The 27,311-nt window shown below is 37.2% G+C and overlaps 3 protein-coding genes and 1 long non-coding RNA gene across 7 annotated transcripts in view; all 4 read left to right on the top strand.

The window, feature by feature from the left end:
- ptpra (protein tyrosine phosphatase receptor type A) overlaps positions 1 to 7,508 on the top strand; it is a 42,348-nt gene extending 34,840 nt beyond the window's left edge. For all 4 annotated transcript variants that reach the window (XM_083563894.1, XM_083563896.1, XM_083563895.1 and 1 more), the window contains 7 exons: positions 376 to 469; positions 569 to 645; positions 1,749 to 1,883; positions 2,039 to 2,164; positions 3,521 to 3,672; positions 4,562 to 4,697; positions 5,800 to 7,508. In XM_083563894.1, the coding sequence (XP_083420020.1) occupies positions 376 to 469; positions 569 to 645; positions 1,749 to 1,883; positions 2,039 to 2,164; positions 3,521 to 3,672; positions 4,562 to 4,697; positions 5,800 to 5,874 (795 nt within the window). In that variant the 3' untranslated portion in view covers positions 5,875 to 7,508. The remainder of the gene's footprint in view (positions 1 to 375; positions 470 to 568; positions 646 to 1,748; positions 1,884 to 2,038; positions 2,165 to 3,520; positions 3,673 to 4,561; positions 4,698 to 5,799) is intronic.
- Positions 7,509 to 13,082: 5,574 nt separating this feature from the next.
- gnrh2 (gonadotropin-releasing hormone 2) lies at positions 13,083 to 15,252 on the top strand. Its single transcript, XM_083565375.1, has 4 exons — positions 13,083 to 13,381; positions 13,768 to 13,909; positions 14,575 to 14,658; positions 15,005 to 15,252. The coding sequence occupies exons 2-4, from the start codon at positions 13,772 to 13,774 to the stop codon at positions 15,041 to 15,043; spliced, it is 261 nt and encodes an 86-aa protein (XP_083421501.1). The 5' UTR covers positions 13,083 to 13,381; positions 13,768 to 13,771; the 3' UTR covers positions 15,044 to 15,252.
- Positions 15,253 to 20,069: 4,817 nt separating this feature from the next.
- Positions 20,070 to 24,268, top strand: gcnt4b.2 (glucosaminyl (N-acetyl) transferase 4b, tandem duplicate 2). The gene is made up of 2 exons (XM_083563899.1): positions 20,070 to 20,574; positions 22,894 to 24,268. The coding sequence occupies exon 2, from the start codon at positions 22,895 to 22,897 to the stop codon at positions 24,206 to 24,208; it is 1,314 nt and encodes a 437-aa protein (XP_083420025.1). The 5' UTR covers positions 20,070 to 20,574; position 22,894; the 3' UTR covers positions 24,209 to 24,268.
- A 1,558-nt stretch (positions 24,269 to 25,826) lies between these two features.
- Positions 25,827 to 26,585, top strand: LOC310738699. The gene is made up of 2 exons (XR_014537139.1): positions 25,827 to 25,940; positions 26,247 to 26,585. It is a non-coding gene; the product is annotated as an uncharacterized lncRNA (long non-coding RNA).
- The last annotated feature ends 726 nt before the right edge of the window (positions 26,586 to 27,311 follow it).

Below are 27,311 nucleotides of genomic sequence, written 5' to 3'. Positions count from 1 at the left end.
CAGGTCAAGCAGAAGATTTATTATTTTTATATGAAATGATTTTAATTATTGATGATTTATTAATGAATAATTAAAATATATATATCAAAGGTCCCCTGGTGGTCTAATGGTCTAATAAAGATGCAGCGCTCCCACCGCTGCGACCCGGGTTCGATTCCCGGTCAGGGAACCATCCCCAGCCACTCTTAGTGCCGGTCCCAAGCTCGGATAAATTGGGGAGGGTTGCGTTAGGAAGGGCATCCAGCGTAAAACATGTGCCAAATCAAACGTGCGGAGGATCCGCTGTGGCGACCCCTAACGGGAGAAGCCGAAAAGAAATTAAAATATATCAATTTATGTGCTTCTCTATTTCTGTACCTGTCTAAATATCTGTAGAAACTCACTTCTATAAAGATCCAGAATGATAAAATGAGAACAGGGAACCTTCCAGCCAACATGAAGAAGAACCGTGTGCTGCAGATCATTCCATGTAAGCTGTGTATACAAAAGATAAAAAAAAAACAATGCCCGATGAACGTATAAAGTTATTCTCTGCCCCTCATTTTCTCACTTTTTTCCGCTCTTTCAGACGAGTTTAACCGAGTGATCATTCCTGTAAAGCGTGGTGAGGAAAGCACAGACTACGTCAATGCCTCCTTCATCGATGTGAGTGCCTTCCTCTTGTGACACCAAGAGCAGCTTTCAATGCTAAAGCAATTTCACCAACTGTTTCGACAGTGGCAGAATAGGAATATGAAAGCATTTGTGGTTTGGAAAAAAGAATTGATTTGTCTTTTGTTTCTGCTGTCTGAATGTTCTCTGCCATTGTGTGCTTGGTGACAATCCCACAATAAAAACCATGCATATGGGTTTATCAGTGTTTATCAGACACGCATTCATTTTGAGTTTTAACATCAACAGAATCTGAATGTATGCTGTAAATTGAATAACTGTAGGCTATTCCTATTGTGTTACCAAGAATAATAATCATCATAACAGTACAAGTAATGAAAATAATAATCATCATTAATTCTTTAATAAGTTTTATTAAAATAAGTTTTTTGTTTGTTTTTGTTATTAACACCATATTTGGATTGTAATAGTTTTACATTGTAAGGTCAGGTTTTGTAATTATATCTGGGCTGCAACCAGCGATTATTTCGGTTGTACCGTGCTGATGTTTCGCCTTCATCCATGACACCCGTGTGTTTTCTTTTTGCTCGCTCGCTCATCACTGTGGTACTTCCATGCCACACAAGCTCAGCTTTGCATACCGTCCAGGTACAGTTTTATTTGTTGCGTTTAATATAAAATGTTTCCATGCTTAGAATGACTCGGGACACACACTTTTTCCTGCAGCAGGTTAACCCTGTACTCTTCGCCTTTTTCGGGGGCTGTGTAACGCTAACCCTTAACTTGCGGCCCGACTACTCGGTAACGGCGTTCGTTGAGTACGAGTTTTATTATGGATTTTATCGATTAGTTGTTGCAGCCCTAGTGCGTATATATGTCTTGAAGGATCTTGAATTTAACATGTATAAAACAAGACATAGAAAAAGTCAAAATTAATATGAATGTATTTTAAATTTGTAAAAAAAACTATACTATTTTTGTGGAACAGTAGGTTTTGTGTTTAATCTTTTTGCAGTAGCCCTTTTGCCATCTAAAAAGCAGAATAATGTTATTGTTTCATCAAATATCACTAATGGTTTGTTTTGTATTGCACATTGTTTTCTGACTATAATATTTTTGTGTGTTTGTGTTTGTAGGGATACAGGCAGAAGGACTCCTACATGGCCAGTCAGGGCCCATTGCAGCACACCATTGAGGACTTCTGGAGAATGATCTGGGAGTGGAGGAGCTGCTCTATTGTGATGCTTACTGAACTGGAGGAGAGAGGACAGGTAGAGAAGGGGGAGGGGGATGTAGAAATGGGTTGTTTATGTGCAGACTAACTAATAGGCAGGTAAAAAAAAAAGAATATAAAGAGATGCTGGTGTAAAGAAATTAACTCTGTGTTGTTTAATTTCTGTGTCTCGCTACGTCTCTCTCTCTGTAGGAGAAGTGTGGTCAGTACTGGCCTCTTGATGGAGTGATGACATGTGGTGATATGTCCATTGAGCTGAAGAGAGAGGAGGAATGTGAAAGCTACACTGTCAGAGATTTGCTTGTCACCAACACGAGAGTGAGTGTCTACATGCACACATTCTGCAGTGGTACAGCTGTTACTGTTAAACCATTGCATCCTGTCTTTTGGAGCATTACCAACACTAATTTATCATTGTTTGCATTGTGTTTTGTGAAAAGAGTATCATGCACCATGGAAAGTATTGTACTATTTTATCTGTATTGTAAATTTGGACAGCAGCTTAGCTCGCTGTGATATCTTTTTCCTTTCAGCTGAATGTCACATACATGATATAAACGTTGTGTTTAACATTCACATAGAAATATTTGTTTATTTTAGTGTTATTTTTTATTTATTACAATCAATGTTTGTTGATTTTTTTTATTTTTGCTCATTCAACCACAAGCGTGTTAGTGATTTAGGGTCAGGAGAGCAGTCAGCGTTCCAATTAATCTCAAAGGTTTTCAGTAGGGTTAAGGTCAGAGCTCTATAGAAGGTCACTAAAGACTTTCAGTTCCGAACCACACAAATCATATCTTCATGGACCTCACTTTGTGCACAGGGGCACTGTCATGCTGGAACAGGTTTGGGTCTTCTAGTTGAAGTGAAGGGGAAATTGAACAATATCACATCCAAGGACATCCTATACAATCTTGTGCCTTCAGCTTTGTGGTAACAGTTTGGTAACATGGCTGGGATTCAGGTGTCCTAATATTATTGCTTTACTTGCAAAAGAAAAGTGTTGTTTTATGTTACTCAGTCATTAAACGACTGCTATGAGAAATATGATTATTGTGTCACCGCACTAACCACACAGGAAATGCGAGTAGGGTGGCATGCCGAATTGAATTGAATCTACCATCTTCTCGTAACGTGCTAGGGCGAAAGTTTGAACACTACAGTAACGTTCTGATGAGCTCGGGATTTAATGTGAATTTTCAAGTTTTACAGAAACCTTTGGATGCCATTTCCATACCAACACGAATCATTAAAGCAAACCAGCGATAGGCACAACACTAAAGTTATTTTCACAAGTCATTGCTGGTAATCGTTTACAGTTATTACACTGGAGAAAAAGAAACAAAAGCATTTTCACTAGAGCTATTAGCTATTCTCTGAAATATTCGATTTTGCCCACTGGGACTGACTAATAATTGTTTTTTAAAATTGACACTTTTTATTATTTAATCATGCAATGCTTGTATGAATAATTGTACTTGCATAGTGACGTGTTCAGGAGACACTGGGGTAGATGCTATTTTGTAACAGTAGACAGACAGATACTTGATGAGGCTGCTAATAACATTTAGATTCAGTTAAACACTGTGTGCCATCGTGTTTCTCTCTCTCGCTCTCTCTCTCTCTCTCTCTCTCTCTCTCTCTGTCTCTGTCTCTTTCTCTTCTTCCGTTCAGGAGAATAAATCTCGCGCTGTGCGTCAGTTTCACTTTCACGGCTGGCCTGAGGTGGGGATCCCTACCGACGGTAAAGGCATGATCAACATCATTGCTGCCGTGCAGAAACAGCAGCAGCAGTCTGGAAACCACCCAATCACAGTGCACTGCAGGTGAGCTCTGCCCTCATTACTCCACCAATCACCAAAAAGCCTTAGACTGCATGCAGGCACACACACACGCCCACACACACACTCTGCAACTGTTAGAACACTGCTACCATTAAGCTTCACTAACTTGTGTACAACAAATAGAACAGTGAAACAGTTATGACTGCAGCATGTGGTAAACATTCTGTCCACTGCCTCTCTTTCACCCGTCAGTGGAACTCGACTCATTCAAAAGATTGGAAATATTTTTCCTCTCACAATTTATCCTGTATAAGTGTCGGTTTTGACTACAGGATACCGTGCCAGTCTAAAGTTTGGAAATGGTTTGGAGTTTTATCATTTTTGAGAGACACATCCATATTCCTTTTGTTTATATGCAACAACTATGTAATTTAACAGTATGAAGATTTGTTAAATTTGGTTCCAATTAGCCACAGTTCCATTAGAATTGCATGGTGTTAAAGTATGGAAATTGTAGTCATGTTAATTCAGCATTCCTTACATCTGGAATAAGTCTCCAACCTTTCCTGCTTCAAAACATCCCCAAACCATTATGCTTCCACCTTCATGTATGACCTTTGGTGTGAGGCAGTCTGCTACCATCAACTCTTTTGTTCTCCGTCTTGTTAATTCTCTTGTTAGAGCCAAACATTTTTAAATTGGACTGTTTTGTCTACAGAGATTTCTTCCATTCACTGTCCAGATGTGTGTTATTTGTGTCTTTACTTAGTTTTGTGCATATAAACAAATGGAACATGTATGTGTCTTAAAAAGGTCAAACTTTTATGATATGGTAAGTGTAGGTAATAACTTGATGTACATGACTATTTGAAGCTGTGTTAACTATCCGAGGAAGTGTTAAAACGTGTGTATATGTGCTCGTGTTCCTCAGCGCCGGCGCAGGTCGTACGGGCACATTTTGCGCTTTGAGCACGGTTCTAGAGCGTGTGAAGGCAGAGGGCATTCTAGACGTCTTTCAGACAGTAAAGAGCCTGCGACTGCAGAGACCACACATGGTGCAGACACTGGTGAGAACACAAACACACATTTATTTAATTCTTTCAAACTCTTATGTCGTGTCCAGGTAACAATGATTTATTCGAAAGTTCGAACTAAAAGAATCCATTTCCATTTCTTCGTCATGTAATTATTAAAACTGCTGTTTTTTTGTGACTCAAACTCTGAAGATGTTTTTATTTTTTGATTCATTTTAGAACTGAGAAAAAAAAATGTTGACTGAAGTTTCACCCTTATGCTCTTTAATAGCTTTTCTTTTGTAGTCATATTATTTGTGACCTTGATGACAAGTCAGCAAACTTTGGCCAACTTTTCGGATGACACTTGATGTTCTGTCCTCTCATAGCACCACCTTTAAGCACATTGTTTTAACATACCGTATTTTTCGGACTATAAGCCGCTACTTTTTTTCCACGTTTTGAACAACTAAACGCTTAAACAACTAATTTATGGATTTTTCCTGGGTTTTTCCCAGTTTCACAAACTTCAAGCCAAAAAACTGAACCCCATAACATTAGACCAATGAAATTTCCGAACGGAAATGAAAAAACGCACCTCACTTCCATCGGGTGATTTTTAAACGCACGACAATGCCAAAAGATAAACTCCCGAGAGAAATAGTTGTGAAAAGATGGAGGAAGACAGTGAACAATGACTTTCTTGGTCGGCTACTGTTTAGATACAAGCCGTTGTAACGCGTTGAGTCTGGGTGAAGGAAGAGCTCGCTTCTGGCATGCTTTTCCCAAAATACCGCTATGCTCCTAAAGGTGTGTAATGTGTCTTTCGTTAAAGCCTGTGTAAAGTACATTAGTGTAGACACCTGCGGCTTATAGACAGGTGCGGCTTATTTATGTTCAAAATAAAAATATTTGTAAAATTCAGTGGGTGGGGCTTATATATGGGTGCGCTTTATAGTCCGGAAATTAAGGTAGCTACATACCACATTGTATATATTGTTAAGTTGGGAAAAAAATGTTGGTTCTTTTTATGACCAGTAACTGTAAGTGTAAAAACATCCCAGAGAAAAAGCAGTCTGTTTTTTCTTTATTATTTGTGGCATATTTTAATAAACACACACACATGGCTGAAGTTTCTCTATCTGTTTCAATGCAGGAGCAGTATGAATTTTGCTACAAAGTGGTCCAGGAGTACATCGATGCCTTTTCCGACTATGCAAACTTTAAGTAGGGACCCTACTGAGTGAGCGACTCAGCCTCTCTCTCACACACACATTCACACACACACACACAGTTACACACGCAAGCTCAGCACTGGACTGGCCGCAATCACAGAAAAGGGAACAAGGACAGAAGAGGACGAGCGATGGCATTTTTGTTCAGACAAGGACCCAAAAAAGATGCCTTCTTGAGTATTTTGTAATTTTGTGTATTGTCTTGTAATATGTTCCTCTTTATTATTATTCCAATGTAAATATACTACCCCTATTGTTTATTTGTTTTTAAATGCAAGTTTTAGTGACCCTTTTTTCCCCGCCCTAATGTAGTTTACAGGTATATGAGTATAAACATAGTTATATGACTCTGAATTGGTTTTGAGTTGAACAGCTGGACCGTGGGGTGATTTTTTTTATTTATTTTTTTCCTTTTTTTCCTTTTTTTCCCTCTCTTTGTGCAGCTGAGTAATGGAGGCCTGACCCCTCAGACCTGTCTCACAAATACACAGCCTCTTTACCTTTGCATTTTCTTTCTTAAAATATTCAGAGCATTGAGCAGGTCTACGCTGGAGCATCCGGGCTGATTTAATCCTCCTTCGAAAAACAATAAAAGAGAAAAAACTAAAAGTAAAGAAAAATCAGCATGTATTGGATGAGGTACATTCCAGTTTCTCATGGAGGATTGTTTTAAAACAAACTAATGCAAACACACTCACTCAAGTAGCACAATAAGACTGTTTGGGACACTGTTACAGCACCTGGGCGCTATTTTTATGTAGTACAATACTTTTCAGCATGTTTAGGCTCATATGGCTTTCAGAACAGGTGCTTCCTTTCTTACAATACAAAAATAGCACAAAATCGTTGCTGTGATCATTGAAGTGAGATGTAGGTTTTTGAACGTGTGATCAGATAATGTACAGGAAATATTTGCCCTTCTCAGTTCTGAGAGCAAACTTTTAATTTAGAAACGTTTAGCCCAGAAAGATTGTACCTTCAGTCTTGGGCTGTTTACAAGATTAAAACATTTATCACATGTACACCAAGTGATCATTTCTACGCATGTGCAGGAGTGCAACCGATTTAAAGAAAAGAAAGCCAGTTATTGTTGATTTAGCATAATCTAATTTGTGGAGCTACACATTTTTGAATGGTTCTGTTTGCATTTTATTGTCTGGCCCATCTTACTTTATTCCATTATTAGCACTTTCGAGTGACGCAGTCTTTTAACACTCCACTGAGCCAGTCAAATGGAACATTTCCAAGAACCTTTTCATTTTTTTATTTTTTCTTGTTTATTTATCACTGTTCATTTGTTTACATGGCTTCTGAGGTGTAAAAGAAAAGTGGAAACACTTGATCAAGGGAAACTGAACTGTGCCACAATGCCTAGTATCAGGAATTCTTTTTCTTTTTTCCTCTTTGTGAAGGGTCAAAAGCCAATTCTTATAAAAAATCAATAGCTTCAAACTCCATAGCCAACAACACATGGAATTACTAGTTCAACTCTTACACAGCGACTTATCAGTGTTTTTGGGTGAATGTTTGAAATCAGCGCTGTATCTGATGATGAGAAAAGTGAGCCCTGAGAGATCAGACTCCTCTTGGAAACATCAGTCTGAATGTTTTTGTTTCTTGCTTAAGAAAACAGGGTTAGGCCAAATTTCCTTATGTACAGGAACTCTGGCAGATTCCATTTTTGTTTTACAAAAATGTACCTGCACTAGCAAGACATTTCCCTCGACTGAGGTAAAAAAAAAAAAAAAAAAAACGGTCATGACTCCAAAACCTGGAGTTAAAAATGACAAACCTCGCTCGTACAAAACAGACGAGGCAATCGCATTGTAAAACGCTGGAGTATTTCTTTTATCGTTTTTTTTCTTTCTTTCTTTCTTTCTCTGAATTAAACACTGTGCCAATACACACTCTGAGCAAAGAAACTCCACCCAAGCCTTTTTTTACCCCCTGTTAGCAAGCTCTGCCCCTTTAGTCCTGCCTTTCTGGAGGTGTGGGTCACTGAGCAAGTGCCTATGTACTAACTTCACTGCTATATGTGTGTATTTGCTATGTGCTAGATGAGCCTCAGCTTTTACTGTTTTTATAACTTCTCAGTGGTAACATTTTGGCCTCTTCAGGAAATTCTTCGGTTAAGCCGATGTGAGTTGAATCTGTTGAAATTGGTTTCCTGTTCGTTTTTGGTTTCCTGCAACGAGACCTCCCATAAGATTAAGATATTTGTCATCAACGTTTGCTTGTTAAACTACATACAAACCATCTACATCTACATTTGAACCACCTGACTTTCAGATTCTTGCTAGTTCTAGTTGGGGGTCACTACTGCAGAATTTTCCAGTACTTTTGGAAATCAGCATCTGTCCGTAAAAATGAGAATAAAAAACCTGCAGGAAGAGAAACTAATGCAGAACAGAGAAATCCCTCTTCCACTCATGTCCTTGTTTTTCACGTCTCATGCTCTTCATCCATTCCTAAGTGTCTTTACGCCTCCACTCCTTTCTCCTCCCTTCCGTTTCCTTGATTGGGTCACATTGTAAATTCGATCCCCATTTTAATGTGAGCCTTTGTCGCCTCTCCATCTTGTGTACGTCTTGTTTCCTTTACTTTCATCATCCTAAACGTTCCCTTCTGTACATAAACTTATTTATATTTCATTCCTTTTTCTGCTGTCTTGCTTATTCTTTTGAATCTTATACAGTTGTATAATAAACTATACTTGGACCATTTTTTCTTTTTTTTCCCTTCATTGTTTTTTTTGAAAGTATTAGAATTTTTTTCCATTTAAAAAAAAAAAAAAGTTTGGTATTATTGTTCTCAAAATCTTATTTTTTATTTGCATCTGTTTTTATAGTGTTATTAAAAGTTTAGAATATATATGTATATAATTATATATATAATGAAAATAATTATATATAATTATATAATGCTAAAATGTCCTTTCTAAGTAAGGAACCTAATAAACCTAATAAAAAAATGCTTGAGATTTTACCACTGGTTTGAGTCAGAGTGTGCTGACTGACTATTTGTGTGTGTTTCTAATGAAGTTTATAGTTGAAATAAAATGTCATTTTGACTAAATGACTAAAAAGTCATTTTAGTTATCTCAGTAATTTGTCCTCTACTATAAAAATGCAGATTTTTTTTTTTACCCATAGATTCTACTTTGACAGTATTGTGTTCTTTATAATCTCAGGTTTTAAGACCAAAACAGGTTATTGATTGACTTTAAGGTTCTTTAAGATCTGCCTGCCACTTTGTTCCAGGACACTAATCCATACCTGATTAAGACATGTCAGGAGGAATCTGCATCTGCTGCCCACGTAATGAAGATACGGTGATGTTTCTTAATGAAGCCAATCTTTTGCTTTTGCAATTTGTTTGATTTTTTTTTTTAATTCCATAATGATTAATTATATTTGCTGGATTTTTAAGTATTGAAACACAATTTTGGCATATCCTGTCCTCAAGAGCAGCACTGGGAAACCATGATCTCATTATTGAAAGATTGTGAAGGCAAGTGTCAACAGGGTTCAGGATTAATCAACAATTAAAGCAATATCCCAACCTTTCATTCTAACTTTTCTGTTATACAACATGTATACTATAGACAAAAGAAATGGGAAACCTCACTTTACCAGCGATTTTTGATTCCTCCTCAAACTGTTACCATAAAGTTGAAGGCACAGTTGTATTGAACATATGGGGAAATTGAATGCTTCAGCATCCATTCACTTTAACTAGTAGACCAAAACCTTGACAATACCCCTGTGTCCAAAGCCAGCTCCATGAAAATATGGGTTACATGGTATGTAGTTTAAGATCCTGATTGGACTGCTTTAGAGCTTTGACCGCAATCCTAATGAACACCTTTTCAGTGCCTAACTTCCAACAAATCTGTGGCTGAATCAGCACAAAGGTACACAAGCACACTCCAAAATCTAGTAGAACATCTTACCAGAAAAGTGGAGGATATTATAACAGCGAATGGGATGATGGAGAAGAAGAAAAAAAAAATGAACATACAATTCTTACTGTCCAGTGTCTACAAACTTTTGTCCATATGCTGTAATCTATGCAAAATTCACTGTACTGGAAAAAATGGCAACATTTTCTTTCTATTAAGTTCTACATCAGCATTATTCATCCTTTAAGCTCATGAGCCTCACACTCTCTGGATCTCTTCATTCTTACTCTTTCAAAGTTCTGATATTCATTATTGTATTGTAGATATTAGCCTCTGTACCTGGGTTAAACAAACCACTTTTTAAAATACTACATTTAAAAAGACCCCCTGGCTACAAGCATGAGACTGCTTATATTATGAAATGGTGGTAATTTTAAAGAGGGGAAATGAGTGTTTAGTCCCAAAGTATGAATTTGGTTCAATAGTTTTTATTCTGCTGAATGCTCGATTTTGGTGTTGAGTAGGTCAGTGTCTATATTGACAAATTTTAATCACATTCTGATATATTACAATTTCTACAGTAACACAGGGAGTTTTATTGGAGATGTTAGACATTATCTAAAGTATAATATTAGCTTTTTAAAAACAAAAAGAATATGTTTGATTTTGGGAGCAGGTTTCTCTGTAAAATGAAAAGTTGAGAAAGTTTTACAGGAGCTGCTCATGCAGTTTTCCTCAGCCATCATTCAATCTGTCCTATATATATATATTTAAGTCTTGTTTGGTTTAGCTAATAAATGAGACATTAAAAAGAGGACAGTCTGGACAACTGAGAATATAACTGGTGCTCCTCTTCTCGCTCTCCATGAAATGTACACCTCCACGGTGGAGAAACAATCATCATGGACATGAGCACCAGAACTTCAAGACAAGAACATATATTTCCCAAAGGCAATCCACTTAAACACACATTTTATTTAGTATATTGCCTGCAATTTTACAATTTCATTGCACTACTTTATTTATTTTTATATAGTACATAGAGGATTTCATCACCAAGACAAATTCCCATTTTTCTGAAAGTTCTTTAAAAAAAAATGGTGGCTTTTTAAAATTCAAGCAATTTTTATTTGTATAGGGTTTTTAACAATGAACATTGTCTCAAAGCAGCTTTACACAGATAATGTGGTAATGAAAATGAAAATGTTCTTTATAAATGATAAAATTATATACATTTCAAATGAGAAGAAAAGAAAGGCTGGTGAACGGTCAACAGATTTTAGCTGTTATACTGTAAATAATAACAGGATCCTGCGGTGGTTTAACTGCATCAAATATAACTATAACTAAAGCTGTGGTTTAAGAGAAGTGAATAAATAAAGTGCTGTTATTGAGATATTACCTTAGGCCACATTACACCACCTCACCCCAGAATATTTTTTATGACCACATGTCCTGTTGTGTGGTATTTCACAAATAAGGCTGTTTTGGTGTGACCAGTGTCTGTTTTATCTTTCACTATTGCTGTTGCTGAAATGTGTGATAGAGCAGAGTGTGAATGTGTCGATGTTTTGCTACTTCTTGTACATTTTGGCGTATTTAATATGTATTAATTTTCCAACTTTTATAAAGGGGTAAACGTTTAAAGTGAATCATCGTGACCTCATCATGTTTTGTGTGTGTGTGTGTGTGTGTGTGTGTCTGCGCGTGTGTGTGAAACTAGCACTTTGAGCGGATTAGTGCAATCAGAAGCCTTGAGTGTGTTTAAACACGGCTTGAGGGACAGGAACTCAATCTGTGTCTCACCCAGTCGAATTAATCAGCCGTGTATTAACACACACAACTATTTTCAGATTCGGATTTTGTCAGGGTCACCGTGTGCTTGTCAAAGTTCAAAGATCACTCTGCTGAGGTCACCTCGGACAGCAGACAGGAAATTAGGTGTGTTCTGGGTGGCCAGAAGAGGGCAGCCACACTTATGATATGACATTAATAATACACACTGTTTGACAGGCTGATGTAGATGGAAACTGCTTTTGCCCAGTGGTCAGGCTATTTATTTTTAATGTTAACTATTTAAATATATGAATCATAGCCTTCTGTCTGGTAATTACAATAACAATGGTTATGACAGGTATTATATCCCTTTTATATGTTTGTAATAAATGTGCTTATAAATACATATTGTGCATGATTGTCTTTGGATTCAGCATGAAATTTCCCCTTTACTTGAACTAGGAAACCCAAAACTGCTTCAGCATGACAATGCCCCTGTGCACAAAGCCAGCTCCATGAAGATATGGTGAAAGTCAACCATATGAATTGGAACTTCATATACACACCATGTCTTCTCATCCCACATCAGTACCATACTTGTTTACACCCTTGTGTTTGAATCAGAACAAATCTTCACAAGCTAAATCTAGTAAATCCCAGAAGAGTGTGCAAATACAGCAAATAAGGACTTAATGTGGAATGTTCAAAAATAGTATAAATTTATGTTTTATATATATATATACAGTACAGACCAAAAGTTTGGACACACCTTCTCATTCAAAGAGTTTTCTTTATTTTCATGACTATGAAAATTGTAGAGTCACACTGAAGGCATCAAGGGCTATTTGACCAAGAAGGAGAGTGATGGGGTGCTGCGCCAGATGACCTGGCCTCCACAGTCACCGGACCTGAACCCAATCGAGATGGTTTAGGGGTGAGCTGGACCGCAGAGTGAAGGCAAAAGGGCCAACAAGTGCCAAGCATCTCTCGGGGAACTCCTTCAAGACTGTTGGAAGACCATTTCAGGTGACTACCTCTTGAAGCTCATCAAGAGAATGCCAAGAGTGTACAAAGCAGTAATCAAAGCAAAAGGTGGCTACTTTGAAGAACCTAGAATATGACATTTTTCAGTTGTTTCACACTTTTTTGTTATGTATATAATTCCATATATAATTCCACATGTTAATTCATAGTTTTGATGCCTTCAGTGTGAATCTACAATTTTCATAGTCATGAAAATAAAGAAAACTCTTTGAATGAGAAGGTGTGTCCAAACTTTTGGTCTGTACTGTATATAAAATTGTAGATTCATACATTGTGATTATATATATATATATATGTTGATATTATTCAGCACCTTTATTTCCCCTCCCTCAAGTTTCTTCTCTGAACGACAAACTATATTCATGACACAGGCTTAAGACTAATCCCCATTTGAAATAGTTAGTAGGCCTATATCTGCAAAATGACTCACAGAGATGGAAATCCTCATTGTCGCACGTCATTCATCGTGTGTGTGTGTGTGTGTGTGTGTGTGTGAGTGTGAGTGTTTGAGTGTATATATGTATTCAAGTGGCATCCCTCATGGGGTCAGGGGTGTTTGAAGATGATAATTGGAATCGAGCTGCCGTTATGTGTCCCAGCGGAACCCCTCAGACCGGACCGTGTGTGTGTGTGTGTTTGTGTCTGTGTGTGTGTGTTGGAATATAAAAAGAGAAGAGAAGTATGAAGATGGTCTCAAGCATAGATACTCCCAGGCAAGAGCATCTCAGACTTGTTCTCAGCAAATCTGAATTTGAATAAACCATACCAACTCATCAAACAAGGTAAAATGAAAATAAATGTTTAATCCATTTTGTGTTTTTTGGTGTTATTTTGGAGAATCGAAATAGCATACATTACCTCTGATCTACTCTTTACCACGTTATTTTCTACTTGTATTTTTTTGCTTTTTTTTAATTAAGTAAAACGTGCTAAATAAATTATCGTTGTTATTATTATTATTATTATTATTATTATTGGTGATTGTGGTGGTAAATCAGGACTGAAACTGCAACTGTGAAAAAAGAATTAGAAATGAGAGCAAATTTCTTTTTTACTATTTGGCTTACTTAAGAAAATGATTGACTGTAATATCTTTGTGTGTGTGTGTGTGTGTGTGTGTGTGTGTGTGTGTGTGTGTGTGTGTGTGTGTGTGTGTGTGTGTGTTTAGCGTGATGGTCAGTGTGTGCAAACTGTTGCTGGTAGCTGCCTTGTTGCTGTGTTTGCAAGCTCAGCTGTCTATCTCTCAGCACTGGTCTCATGGATGGTACCCTGGAGGAAAGAGAGAAATCGACTCTTACAGCTCACCAGAGGTTTATTTCTTTCTCTCTCTCTCTCTCTCTCTCTCTCTCTCTCTCTCTCTCTCTCTCTCTTTCTCTCTCTCTCTCTCTCGTTTCTTTTTCTCTCTCAAACACACACAGCTTTACATAAAATAACTGAAAGTGAAAGTTTTTGAGACACCAATTGAAAAAAACTTCTAATTTAATACGCTTGTCTAAAGATTCATGGAAAACTCTATGTAATTGTTCTTGTTACCCCCATTTGTTTTAATTCCATGTATGATTTAATTAGGGTAATTCCAAATCTAAAACGCCCCTTCTACCAAAGTTGAATTTGAGTTGAAGGCAGAATGTTAAGTATTAGGAACAAACCGGAGCAGCATTATTCCTAATACCTTGTATCTATTACAGGACAGTAAAGAACTCAAACTATGCCACTGTGTTATGTTGAACCTGATGTTTAGAAGACTTTTTGGTTTTCAAGTTCAAACTTTAAAGTTCTGTTGTCCTCAAACACACGGTATCAGACCAAACACACTGTACCAGACCAACAAAGAAAATGCGGCAATCATTAGCCAGCATAATACAGCAAACCTAAAGTATTCTGAAAATAAACTGAAAAGGCTGAGGTCAAATTCTTTCACATTTCCTGTCAGCGGTTTAGAAAATCTTCCTTCTGTTTCTCACGGTTTAAATAGATATCTGGGGAGATTAAGCTGTGCGAAGCAGGAGAATGCAGCTATCTGAGGCCACTGAGAACCAATGTCCTAAAGAGCATCCTGGTAAGAACTCAATCTGCATCGTTTTACTATTGATTTATGATTAACGAAAGATCAGTGCGTGAATTTATAATGTCTATGCTCCTAATGGTGTTAATTGCATAATTCCTTAATGATTTAATGACTCAAAAGAAATGTGTTAATGACTTGATGACTTAATCAGTTCATCATTCATTCAGCATTTGCTTTATACGCTTATTATTAAAGAATATCTGAATCTCTTTTAAGAGAAATGTTATCATGTGAACCTTGTGTTTTTACTCAAGTTTCTTGAGTTACCTTCCTCACACCTGCAAAAAGTGCTTTCAATTGTTCTTTCATTTTACCACAATGATTGTTTCCTCAACAGCTTGATGCCCTTGCAAAGGAATTCCAAAAAAGGAAGTGACCTCATCAAATTGTACTTTCAGGATCACAGCCTCTTTCTTTGCTTTGTTTCTCTGCACTGTTCTGGATAAACACCTCTGCTAACCTGTGGATGTGAGCATGTGTGTTTATGTTTATGTGGTTTTAGCATTAAGCTTTCTGTCATCTGTGTAAGAAGCAGCCCTGTGAAATTGCATCATGTGATCGTTCAATAAAATGTTTATTTTGGTATTCTGTCTCTTTCTGAACAAATTGAGAAATTGGCTGCATTTCCAAATACATAATTACCTGTGTGAAAGACTAACTTGCGTATGCTTGTCGAACTCCGTATACTGTAAAGCCTATTCTGAGTACTTTTCACCTGAAACCTTCTTCTAATCTGGAGACTTATTAATGGTTTAGCCTGTGGTAGATTTTCTTACATTGTCTATAACTCCAGAGAACATTAGGAATGCTAACACTAAATAAACCAACATGTGGCAAAAACATATGAGGACACTGTATGTGAACCTTCTCACAAACTATTGTCACATATTTGAAGGCATAAAATTAGCAAGAATGTCTGTGTTTACTGTAGCATTATACTTTCCCTTCCCTTCCCTTTCCCTTTCCCTTTCCCACATACTGGGATAAATTGGAATACTAGGCCTCTGACTACCAGGCTAATCACTACAGAGAAGTTCCAAAGTGAATCAGGAAGTATTCACATAAAAATGGAGTTATTATAACAAAAGGAAGACCATCCCCATATGGTTTTGAAATAAAATAATAAATAATAATCAGGTTTCCACATACATACATGTATGTATGTGTATGTATGTAACAAATCATGTAACTCAGTTGCACTTTTGTTAAGTGCATAAATAGTGTACATTTTTATAGGTACAACAGAGCTCTAAATATTGTGCAAATGTTTGCTATTATTAACTCCTGACTGTGCTTGTGTAGCTCAACAATATATATTGTCTGAAGAATGATACGCCTCTGTAGTACCCCAGCTTCTGATGGACATTATTATGCTCTGATAAAGCTGATTCACACTGACTTTCACACAAACATTCAATGATAGTGAGTATGCTCAAAATGCTAATGGCAGCTACACCAAGCAACTGAACACCAAGTTTGGACTTGTCCATGTAAGGAGAAGACAAGCATTGCTCCACTGGCCACGCAGGCCATTCCAGGAAGTCTCTTTGGAAGTGGACATCTCCTCACAGGCTGCAGAGATACAAGGGTGTGTTGCTACCGGTGTAAGGTTACAGCACATGAAAAATAAGGTGGTCCATCTTGGCCTAATGTTCTTTATAGTGACGACAGCTGATAGAAATCCTTATCCACACTTACTCTTCTGACAGTCAGCTATATAAGAACTCCAGGATGTTAGGTCAATTAGCTTTCTTCACCTTGTTCAGAATCTCCTCAATTAACCTTTTAATGACTGGTATCACTGACAGCAGCTAATCAACTGAACTATGCTGTTACTTCTGCTATTATTATTCGAAGTGGAATAACTGAAATGTGCTTCCCTCTGTTACTTATACTCCAATCCACTTACTTCCTTTCCAAGAAAAAACACCAACTGTAACTTGTCTGACTAATAATAATATAAATATGCTCTTTATTTAAGTTAGTTTTTCCACTGACCAAATTCACGGATATAAAAAACAATATTATTATTACAACCATGGCAGTAAAACTAACAGCATCGTCATTTGGGTGTGTTACAATACCATTATTAAGTTAACATGTAAGTGCTTATAACATTATATTTATTTATTTTATAAATATTTCAGTGTCTAATTCCCCTTTCACCACACACACACATTCAATTGCTCGCACATTTGCTTTAGTATTAACCCACGTAACTAGACACATGCGCACATGACTTATTTTGTATTAATCTCCTGTAAGAGCACACACCCAAATGGTGTTGTATTATGTATTATAACATGCATTATAATACTTTATCATTACTGACACAATGAATGTGTTCATAAATTTCAGTGAAACACGTCACAATAAACAGGAGAATGTTTGTAAGGTACACTACAGTATATGTGATACTTGAACATTGGCATTAACATGGAATGTAACTCTTTCCACACATTCCTGCTAGAACTGCCAACAAGAGAATCTCTATTATTACATTGTTATACAGTATAATATAATATTTAGATTTTTCCACAAAGTCTTTTGCACATAGCTGTATTTTCCAGATTTGTTGGGGAAAAAAGTTGATCAGTTACACTATGAAGTTATGGAAAAGAGTAGTGGAAGCCAGGCTGAGAGAAGAGGTGACCATCTGTGAGCAACAGTATGATTTCATGCCGAGGAAGAGCATTAGAGACACATTATTTGCTTTGAGGATGTTGATGGTGAAGTATAGAGAAGGACAGAAGAAGTTGCATTTTGTGTTTGTGGATTTAAAGAAAACGTACGACAGGGTGCCGAGAGAGGAGTTGTGGTATTTTATGCGGAAGTCTGGTGTGACAGATAAGTATGTGAGGGTGGGCAGGACATGCATGAGGACAGTGTGACAGCAGTGAAGTGTGCAGTAGGAACGACAGACTGGTTTAAGGTGGAGGTTGGACTGCATCAAGGATTGGCTCTGAGCCCTTTCCTGGTTGCAGTGGTGATTGACAGGTTAACAGACGAGGTCAGACAGGAGTCTCTGTTGACTATGATGTTTGCGGATGATATTGTTATTTGTGGTGAGAGCAGGGAGCAGGTTGAGAAGAGCCTGGAGAAGTGGAGGTATGTGCTGAAGAGAAGGAGAAGGGGAAGGAAAGTCAGTGGGAGTAAGACAGAGTACATGTGTGTGAATGAGAGTGAGGGATGAGGGAGTGGTGTGGTTGCAGGGAGAAGAGGTGGTGAAGGTGGAGGAGTTTAGGTACCTGGGGTCAACAGTGCAAAGTAATGGAGAGTGTGTTAGAGAAGTGAAGAAAAGAGTGCAGGCAGGGTGGAGATTCCAGAAAGCACAGTTTCACTGTTATATAGCTCCACAAACATGTAATCATTTTAACTTGCAATTGGTGTGTGGTGATTCAGAATGCTCTGCTATGTCTGAGTAATGATAATTAGAAGTTTAAATAAAAATAATTGGTTTCAGAAGTTAAGCCTTATTTTAGGTTAAAAATAGCATATACTCTATTTTACTAACGTATTTAAATAAAGAATAAGCCTGTTGCCCACTGTTTATTATTTTCATCCTACCATCATTCAATGATAGAATGAAGGGGAAAGACGGGCTCATCCATATTTCTCAGTGGCTGCATTTGTATTTAGATCAAGGTTAGTTGCACTGGCATTAGGCGACTCATTTTATTGTTCATATGGATAACTCATATACAACAATATTCTTAATTCCCACCCCTCTTTGGACAAGTAAGTACCCTGTGGATCAAGTCCCTAAGAGGTAATTTCTACTAAATAACTATTTCTCAAAGTGGGGTCTGTGAAGCAAAGCTTAAAAAACTCTTACATTGGGAAAATCGCATCCTATTATTATCAAAATCATGTTTATCACATGAAATGATCATTAAAATGTTGAATCATGACTTGGTGAGTGAGTCACATGCAAGTTGAGGATAAACAAATTTGAACGCTAAGCAACATTAACCCCCAACCATAAGCAAAACATCAACCACTAATCTGTCTCACTTGACTTTCCAAAGTGCCATCGACTTTCCATCGAAATTTAATTTGCATGGGCATGGAAAATTTAAGAGTTCAACCTAAACAATAAAATAAAATACAACATTTAACCATATTAGTCCACTTTAAACACACACCCACACATTTGCTTTGGTGCTGGGAAAAATAACAGCTGGTCAACATCATGACCAGAATAATGCAAACATGAATCCCCCTTTTGTTAGACATAGGGACGTCAGCCAATCCAGTGGAAAAAATGCAAACCTGTATGTGTGCGTGTGAAAATTTGTCCAATAAGAATATGGCAGTTATGACCTTGAGGGGAGCTGCTATTATTATTATTATTATTATTATTATTATTATTATTATTATTATTATTATTATTATTATACTGTAATTATTCAAATGTGTTCCTACCAACCCTACTATACCAAGAAGTAACCATAAAGAAATTAAATTTTTAAATAAATAAATAAATGTTGTAAGTCTCTCTGGAAAAACGTGTGCCAAATGATGTAAGCATAACGCTTGTGGCTGCTTTCCACATCTGCATATTAGCTGACCTACAAGTTTTGGGTATAGTCGGTTCCCTTACTGTGACGGTCACATTTGCTTTATGTGTTCACTTTGGCTGTAGTTCTCTTTTGCTTTATTCTGCATTTTGCACGCATTTCTTCCCACATCAACGGTTATCTGGATTGCTGTTATGCCTGTGGCTACATGTCACTCCACTACAGATCATGCCAAAGTTTTGTCATCTCTTCATGCCACGTTGTGCCCTGCCTAAAAGGGTCTGTTTTAGAGTACCACAACTAAATTACAAATTACAAATTACCACTACTAGCCCTCACTCAACTTCTGTGGCCCCTCGAACTTGATTATTTATATTGTATTAATCTTTACTGTCATTTGTTGAATGGAAAAACATCAGCTGGTTCAAACTTCAGCTGCCCAGCTTCAAGTGAGCCTGTGTTCACAGTAGCATCAGATACTTGTTCTTGTCTGTGTATCCCATCCACCTCAAGAAATGGCAGGTTGTGTTTCCTGAGGTGCTCATCATGTTTGTAAATACAGTAAGTAACACAAAGTAACTTTGGAGATTAATTGGAGCGCATCAGTGCATCAGTAAGCTACTTTACTAATAGTCTTGTGGTTGAATGCACACAATTCTCCACAAGCACATGCCAAATTCTAATGTAACTCAAAAGTAAAATGGGTGTAACAATAACACTGCTTCTTTTTTTGGTTTATACAATCGAAACACACACACACACACACACACACACACACACACACACACACTCTCTCTCTCACACACACACACACACACACACACACACACTCTCTCACACACACACTCACACTCTCTCTCTCTCTCTCTCTCTCTCTCTCTCTCTCTCTCTCTCACACACACACACACCCACACACACTCTCTCTCTCACACACACACCCTCTCACACACACACTCACACGCTCTCTCTCTCACACACACACCCACACGCTACTGCTTTTTACTCACAGAGTTTCTTGATTACCCTGTGTAATTGTAGGTATGTTTATATTTAAGTAATAACTGTAACATGTTTATTCAGGGGCTACTACTTTTATTTTAAGCTCCTAGTTTGGTGTCAGTGTCAGTTGAGAGTGTCAGCTATAAGGAAATACGAGAGGGAGAGAGAGAGAGAGAGAGAGAGAGGTGTAAAGTAACAGGGAAACATGAAGAAGCTATGCGAGATTTACATGTAGTTGCTGAGAACTGCCGAGCAACTGCTGAGCTGAGAACTGTTTTGTTGTCCGGTCTGTTTACAAGACATATGCGAACTTTTCTAGACTTTTTCCAATCCCTCTTCTTCTGGATTTGGCGTGGATCGTAAGCGGGTGCAGTGCCCCCCATTAACGGTAAGTTAACTTCAGCTTGACAGAGTTCTAGAGTAGAGACTCTTCAAACAAAGACTTTTCCATTTTCCATTTGCTATCTAGAAACCTGCTCTAGCATGTCTTTTACTGTCTGTATCAGTTGCATTTTTATAAAGTTTTTTGTTTGTTTAGTTTGAAACATTCTCACAGGCTTACAGTCAAAAAGTATTAATACATTAGAAGTTCACTCACTAAGTGACCAACATTCTGACATCAGTGGAAACATTGTTTAGAATAAAATTCTTTTTAATGCCATTCAATTCTTCTATAAAGTATTTGCCAAAAAGTCAACTTTAGAATGTCACCGCTCTTCCCACACACGCTGTTTAGTTTGGATTGTGATGCAATTATCCAGCCTTCCAATGTGAAGTTTCTCCTTAAGAACTTGCAGCTTACTAAAAACTTATTTTTTTGTCTGATCAGATGAATGGCTTCCCCTTTTCTAGCAGGTAAAAGATTCATGGTGGTTAAGGATGTCTCAATGCCTTAAAAAAACTATATATAATGAAAATGGATACTTTTAAAATAAAAAAATTCACACAAATTTTATATAATAATTTTTATTATATTCCTAAAATCTGTTTGCCAAGTAGGTTACACATGGAAGGAGTTTGTGAGTTACACAGTCACAATTAAACAGACAATCATAACAGATCCAGAGCAAAAAAATGACCTGTCATGCCATATACAGGTCCCTATGTATTGTGTAAACATCTGTTTTACCTGGAAAACAAGAAAACCCTGTCAATCAGGCTTCAATATTTTTCCAATATTTCCTATTTTCCAATCACTTGGAAATTTGGGTGGGTTTAGCCGAAAGGTACCGTGTTGTATGGCATTTATCATTATTAGGGATAAAGATAGGGAAATGATGTACGTATGAAGCTGCAATTCTGCTCTATTGTCTCGTTTTCATCTGTTATTCACAATCCCAGTGATGGACAATAATTAAGTATTTTTTACTACAGAGTATTTTCATTTTCGGAAACTTTGCTACATTTTAATAGTCAATATATTTTTATTTAATTTTGTATTTATTGCATGCAGTTCCTCGCTACTTTGTAGTGAAGGCATAAATGACCGTAAATGATAATTTAACATAAGCTATAGCTGTGCAGTTTTGTTAGAATTTCTGTGGAGTAACAGTGCTCTCACTTTTTGCCTGTAACAATAGAAAACTCTTTACAAAGGTATGATATTGTCAGGCGAAAGAACTTGCCGGAAAACCGAAGTTCAGTCCACAAAGGTTTTTAATGGAAGAAATATAGAGCAAGGCAGAAAACTGAAAAAAAACACAACGAAACTTCAGGTTCAACAATCCTGGTGAAAACTATGAGCAAACAAAACACACAGAGTCCTGTAACCAATAAGTACCAGAAACAGAGTGTTAGGATAGTCCGACAGTGTTCTTAAGCCTAAGCTCTAGAACGGACAAAGAACAGGTGGGAGAACGGGGTTTAATAAGGGCCAAGTGTAGCTGATTAGTATGTGGGAGAGCTGCTTGTAGTGATAGGTGGAGGTGTGGCTGGTGGATCCCTGACAGATATGCAGGGGAACAGAACACTGAATTGCATAAAAAAATTATATATATATAAGTTTGTTCAAAGGTACTTTTTTCTATGGTAGAAATGTGAAAAGGGGTACTTTTACTGGAGTAATATTTAATTACTCTAGGTACATGTACTTCAGTGGCCCTTGCTCAAACCCAAATGTCTATAGCAGGGGTCACCAACGTGGTGCCCCTGAGGACCACATGAGTAGCCCACGGGCCTTTTCTAAAAATAGCTGTTTCCTACTTTGTTAAATCATTGTTGATAATTATTAGGCGAAATCATTAACATGATCAGTGTCTTCACATAGATGAATATCATTAATAATAAATACTAACACAATAAAAGGTAAATTGAGCAAATTTGTTATTTCAAATCAAACTGAAAACTGTGTTTATCAAACTGGTAGCCCTTCACATTAATGGTACCTAAGAAATAGCTCTCAGTTTCAAAAAGGTTGGTGACCCCTGGTCTATAGTGTATAGCAAAAAAAAGTCCAAACCTTTAAAACTTTAAAAAAACTAGAGAAAAAGGGAACAGACTGAGTTAAACTTAATTTAAAACACTTGAGCTCTTCAAACCTTTTACTCTTGAATATTTAGCGTGATGAGTAACTGGTGTCTGTGGTATGTGTTTGGCTTTATTTGAGCTTACTCAAAACCTGTGCTCTGTTGACCAACAGACCTTCTGGTAATAGAGAGATGGAAAATAAGGCTGATGTTAATGCCTTTTTAATTGTTTTATTCTTTAGAATGAAAAGCTTCAAAAGATACGTCAAACAGAGAAGAACTTTGCTGATCTTCTTATTGTCACTACTGGCATTTTGGCATCTGATCAGATATGCCAACAATTTATTAAACAACACCAACGATGTTACAGTCATCAAATCCATACAAGCCAACACAAGGTCAAAAGATAACCGGTGGCATATTACTAAGAAACATGGAATCAACTGTCAGGATATTTACGACATGGACCCTGTTGCTTTGGGCAAGTCTTTGGAAATCAGACAGAAACCCTCTCCGACTCCAAGTGACGAAACCATTGTGAACGCAACTTTGGACTGTGGAGAGTTCTTGGCATCAACGGGGTACAATGATGTCCAGATCTCTGAACAGGAGCTTCATTTTCCAATCGCTTTCTCTCTGGTGGTGCACAAAGAAGCACACATGGTCGAGCGGATCCTTCGTGCAATTTATACACCAAGCAACATCTATTGCATCCACTATGACCTGAAATCATCATCCGCTTTCAAAGAAGCTGTAAATGGTTTGGCGCGCTGCATTCCCAATGTCTTTGTGTCTTCGCGGTTAGAGACAGTGCATTACGGGGGTATCTCACGCCTCCGTGCTGATCTCAACTGCCTCTCTGATCTCCTGAACTCCGATGTACGCTGGAAATATGCCATCAACCTCTGTGGCCAGGATTTCCCACTCCGAACCAATGCTGAGCTCGTATCTGATTTCAAGGCCCTGAATGGAATGAACATGCTTGAGACAGTCCGTCCCAGTGAATACAAAAAGCAGCGCTACACCTTCCAGTTTAAGCTCAAAGATGAAAAATCCCCGTTAAACACTGTTCTGGTAAATACAGGTGAGAAGAAAACGCCTCCACCTCATAACATTGAGATTTTTGTGGGCAGTGCTTACTTCGTTCTCTCGAGAGACTTTGTAAACTTTGTGTACTGGAGTCCTCTGGTAAAAGACTTTCTTGCTTGGTCTGAGGACACATATTCACCTGATGAACATTTTTGGGCCACCTTGAGTCGTGTGCCTGGAGTCCCTGGTGAAATCAAAAGGTTTGAGCCCGACATTATAGACTTGATGAGCAAAACACGTCTGGTCAAGTGGCGATATCTGGAGGGAAGCCTTTATCCAGCCTGCACAGGGGTACATGTACGCAGCGTGTGCATTTATGGTGCTGCCGAGCTCCGGTGGCTCCTTAACGACGGACACTGGTTTGCCAATAAGTTTGATCTTCAGGTAGATCCTGTGGTCATCGAATGTCTTGAATGGAACTTGACTAGAAAACAGGAGACAAAAAACAATGTTTTCCAAAAAACGTAATTGCTTATTATTTTGTTCTTAATAACTCATTTTCTGTGAATAAACAGTATTTGTACTGACTGGTTCTACTAGACAGATTTTTTTTAACAAACAAGAATTGTGCTAATAGTTTTTGTGTGGGTGGGGGGAATTTGGTTCAAGATGTATTTATTTATTTATTCCAGGATTTTCATGTTTTCATGAATTTGTTAGAAGTGTTGCTGAGTCATGACACTGCTGTGCAATGAAGGGTTTTTAGACTGTTTTTATGCATTCAGTTTATTAAATGTATATATTATCAAATTAGTTTTAAAGCAATAAAGCCTATGGGAACATAGTGACACATTTAAAGTAATGTAAGTCTGAGTATAGTGCAAATTTGACATCAAGTCTATGATGCATTAGGGTTGGATACAAACACAGCAATGTGTAATTTTATACTCTGACACAGGTGTGAAAAAATGCTGTAAAGGAGGAATGCTTTCAAAAACATTTTTTTTTTTTTATCAATTAACAATTGTTCAGATCAGGACTGAAGGTAGTTGTCAATGACATTGGCTGTATGTTTGGGGACGTTGTCTTGCTGCAGAAAAAAATCGGACCACTCAGACACCTCCCTCATGGTTCTGCATGATGGATAAGTACCTGCCTATATTTCTCAGCATTGACAACATTATTAGTGAAAAAATCTCCAACTCCAACTGCAGAAATGAAGCCCTAAAAGCCCCAATAATGTACTGCTCTTCAGCCCTTTGAATAATAAAAATCTATATAAACAGATTTCCACTTTAAGGCATTAAGAACGCATTGTTCTGTGTGCGGCAAATAAATGAATGTTGCCAGTGAACCTATACTGCATAAATGACTAAATAAACTATGAGCGGTTGATTATAGCATTTAGGATTTTTCAGAGCTCTTGTGCAATGCTGTGAACTTGTTTGTGGACTTTTCTTCATTCTTTTTTTCTTTCTTTTTCTTTCTTTTTCTTTCTTTCTTTCTTTCTTTCTTTCTTTCTTTCTTTCTTTCTTTCTTTCTTTCTTTCTTTCTTTCTTTCTTTCTTTCTTTCTTTCTTTCTTTCTTTCTTTCTTTCTTTCTTTGTTCATTTCTTTTGGCAGCTATTTTATTCATTATGGGGATGTGACGTATCTGGCACTGGCTTACTGGCCTCATATTACGTTTTTTTCATGGCCCTCTGTATAGGTAACAGGCCTGCAGAAATACTTGGTCATAGTTGGATGTTGTTCATGGATGTTGGATGTAATTTATAGTGATAACACGGGCCAGAAAGCAATGTTTCCAGAATCTTGTGAAACATCTGAGGTTGTTTTAAGAACAAATGGAGGCCCCCAGCAAAAAAGCATAAACTGCCGAGTTATATAAAAGTTGCAAATGCAAATGCAAACTAATGATGTGGATGTTTTAACTGAACTTGTTACACAACTGCAAGAGACACACATGTTCTGCTACAGGAAGTACAGAAAAAAAGGGGGTTGGGATAAGTAAGAGGATATGATTCTTGTGAAATTAGTGGAAACGTAAAAAGTCGAGTTGCTGAATCAGTCTTATTTTACAATCCCTTATGAGACTCTACCCTGCTTTAACTTTCTACATAATGCTGCCTTTTGTGAAGTTGTTTTGTGTTTCCCCTTTAACCCGTTTCACATTGGACATGCTGTGGTAGTGCTGGTTTACACCACTGCAAAAAGGTATATTTGCATTGCAACTTTGCATTGCAAAGGGAGAGAGACAATGGGTAAGTATCATCTTACATCTGGCAATTTCTGCACAAAAAATTGTATATTATATGGTGGAATGACACAGGTGTTGAGAACTAGAGAAGCAAACTACGGAAGCAAATGAGCCAAAGTAATATATGTTTTATTTAACTATTAAATACATTTGATGGAATATATATTTTTGTTAACAGTCAATAAAACAATCTCAGTGAAATATAAGGCAGAGTTTTGAGTTCATGTTCACAAAAGGTATGAATGAGTGTGAAAATGAACCATTCATTTGTAAACTGTACCTGGTTTTAAGTAACATGATTCTTTTCCAGGTACTCCGAAGAATAGACACTGAAGCAACACAGCAGATAATAAATGATTTTTGAAATTCTAAGAAGACTAATCTGGGTTTTTGTATGATATCTATCACAAAGAGTGTTATTCATACACCGTATCAGGTATCCAAAACATCAGATGTACTATGGAACACTGTGACGATCATCTTCTTGATCTTACGTCATTGCTCCAAAATGTTGAAAGGACAAAAAGAAAACTGGTCAAGGAGTTTTTTCCTCAGCTAGGTTTGGAATAATGAAAAACAACTTTCCAGCATATAAGCATCCCAAAGTATGAATTCAAGTCAAAATAAAATTAAAATAAAACACAAAGTACTATTAAATGTAAAAAATAGCATTTTATAATATAAGTCCATTTCCAAAAAGTTGGAAAAGGACAAAATGATTTGCAAATCTCATAAAACCATGTTTTATTCACAAAAGGGACATTGTATACCTGTGATCTTTAGGCACCTCATCTCAGAAAAGAGGCAACAAAAGGGTGGAAAATTGAGTGGTATTAAAATGAAACAAGTGAAGGAATATTTGCAACATATTTTAGGTTAAATGGCAACAGGTCAGTAACATGATTCTGTATAAAAAAGAGTATTTTAGAGAGGCAGAGTCTCTCAGAAGAAAAACTACGTCTACAAATTTTGGAACAATTCAGAATAATGTTCCTCAACTTTAAATTTGATTTTTTTTTAAATCTTTTTAATTGTAACATTCATCATCTACAGTACATAATATTGTTCTTCTTGACTAAAAGCTTCTTGCCATATCGTAAAAATCTGAAAAAATCTCTGCGTGCAAGAAACATTGTATACCGGTGATCTTCAGGCCCTCAGGCAGCACTGCATTAAAAATAGGCATGTATTGGCTCTTTATTGGAAATTACTGTCTGTAAACACAGTCTGAAATCATTGTCTGTCATGACATGCACAATTGCAGGTTAAAGCTCTATCATGCTAAGAACAAGCCGTATGTGAACATGATACAGAAACATCATCATCTCATTTAAAATGGTCTGAGGCATAAAGGAAAACTAATCCAAATAATTTT

This window comes from Silurus aristotelis (assembly GCF_946808225.1).
Source record: "Silurus aristotelis genome assembly, chromosome: 16".
NCBI classification, from domain to species: domain Eukaryota; kingdom Metazoa; phylum Chordata; class Actinopteri; order Siluriformes; family Siluridae; genus Silurus; species Silurus aristotelis.
The sequence above is the reverse complement of the archived record's forward strand: the minus strand, read 5'-3'. Positions and strand labels throughout refer to the sequence as shown.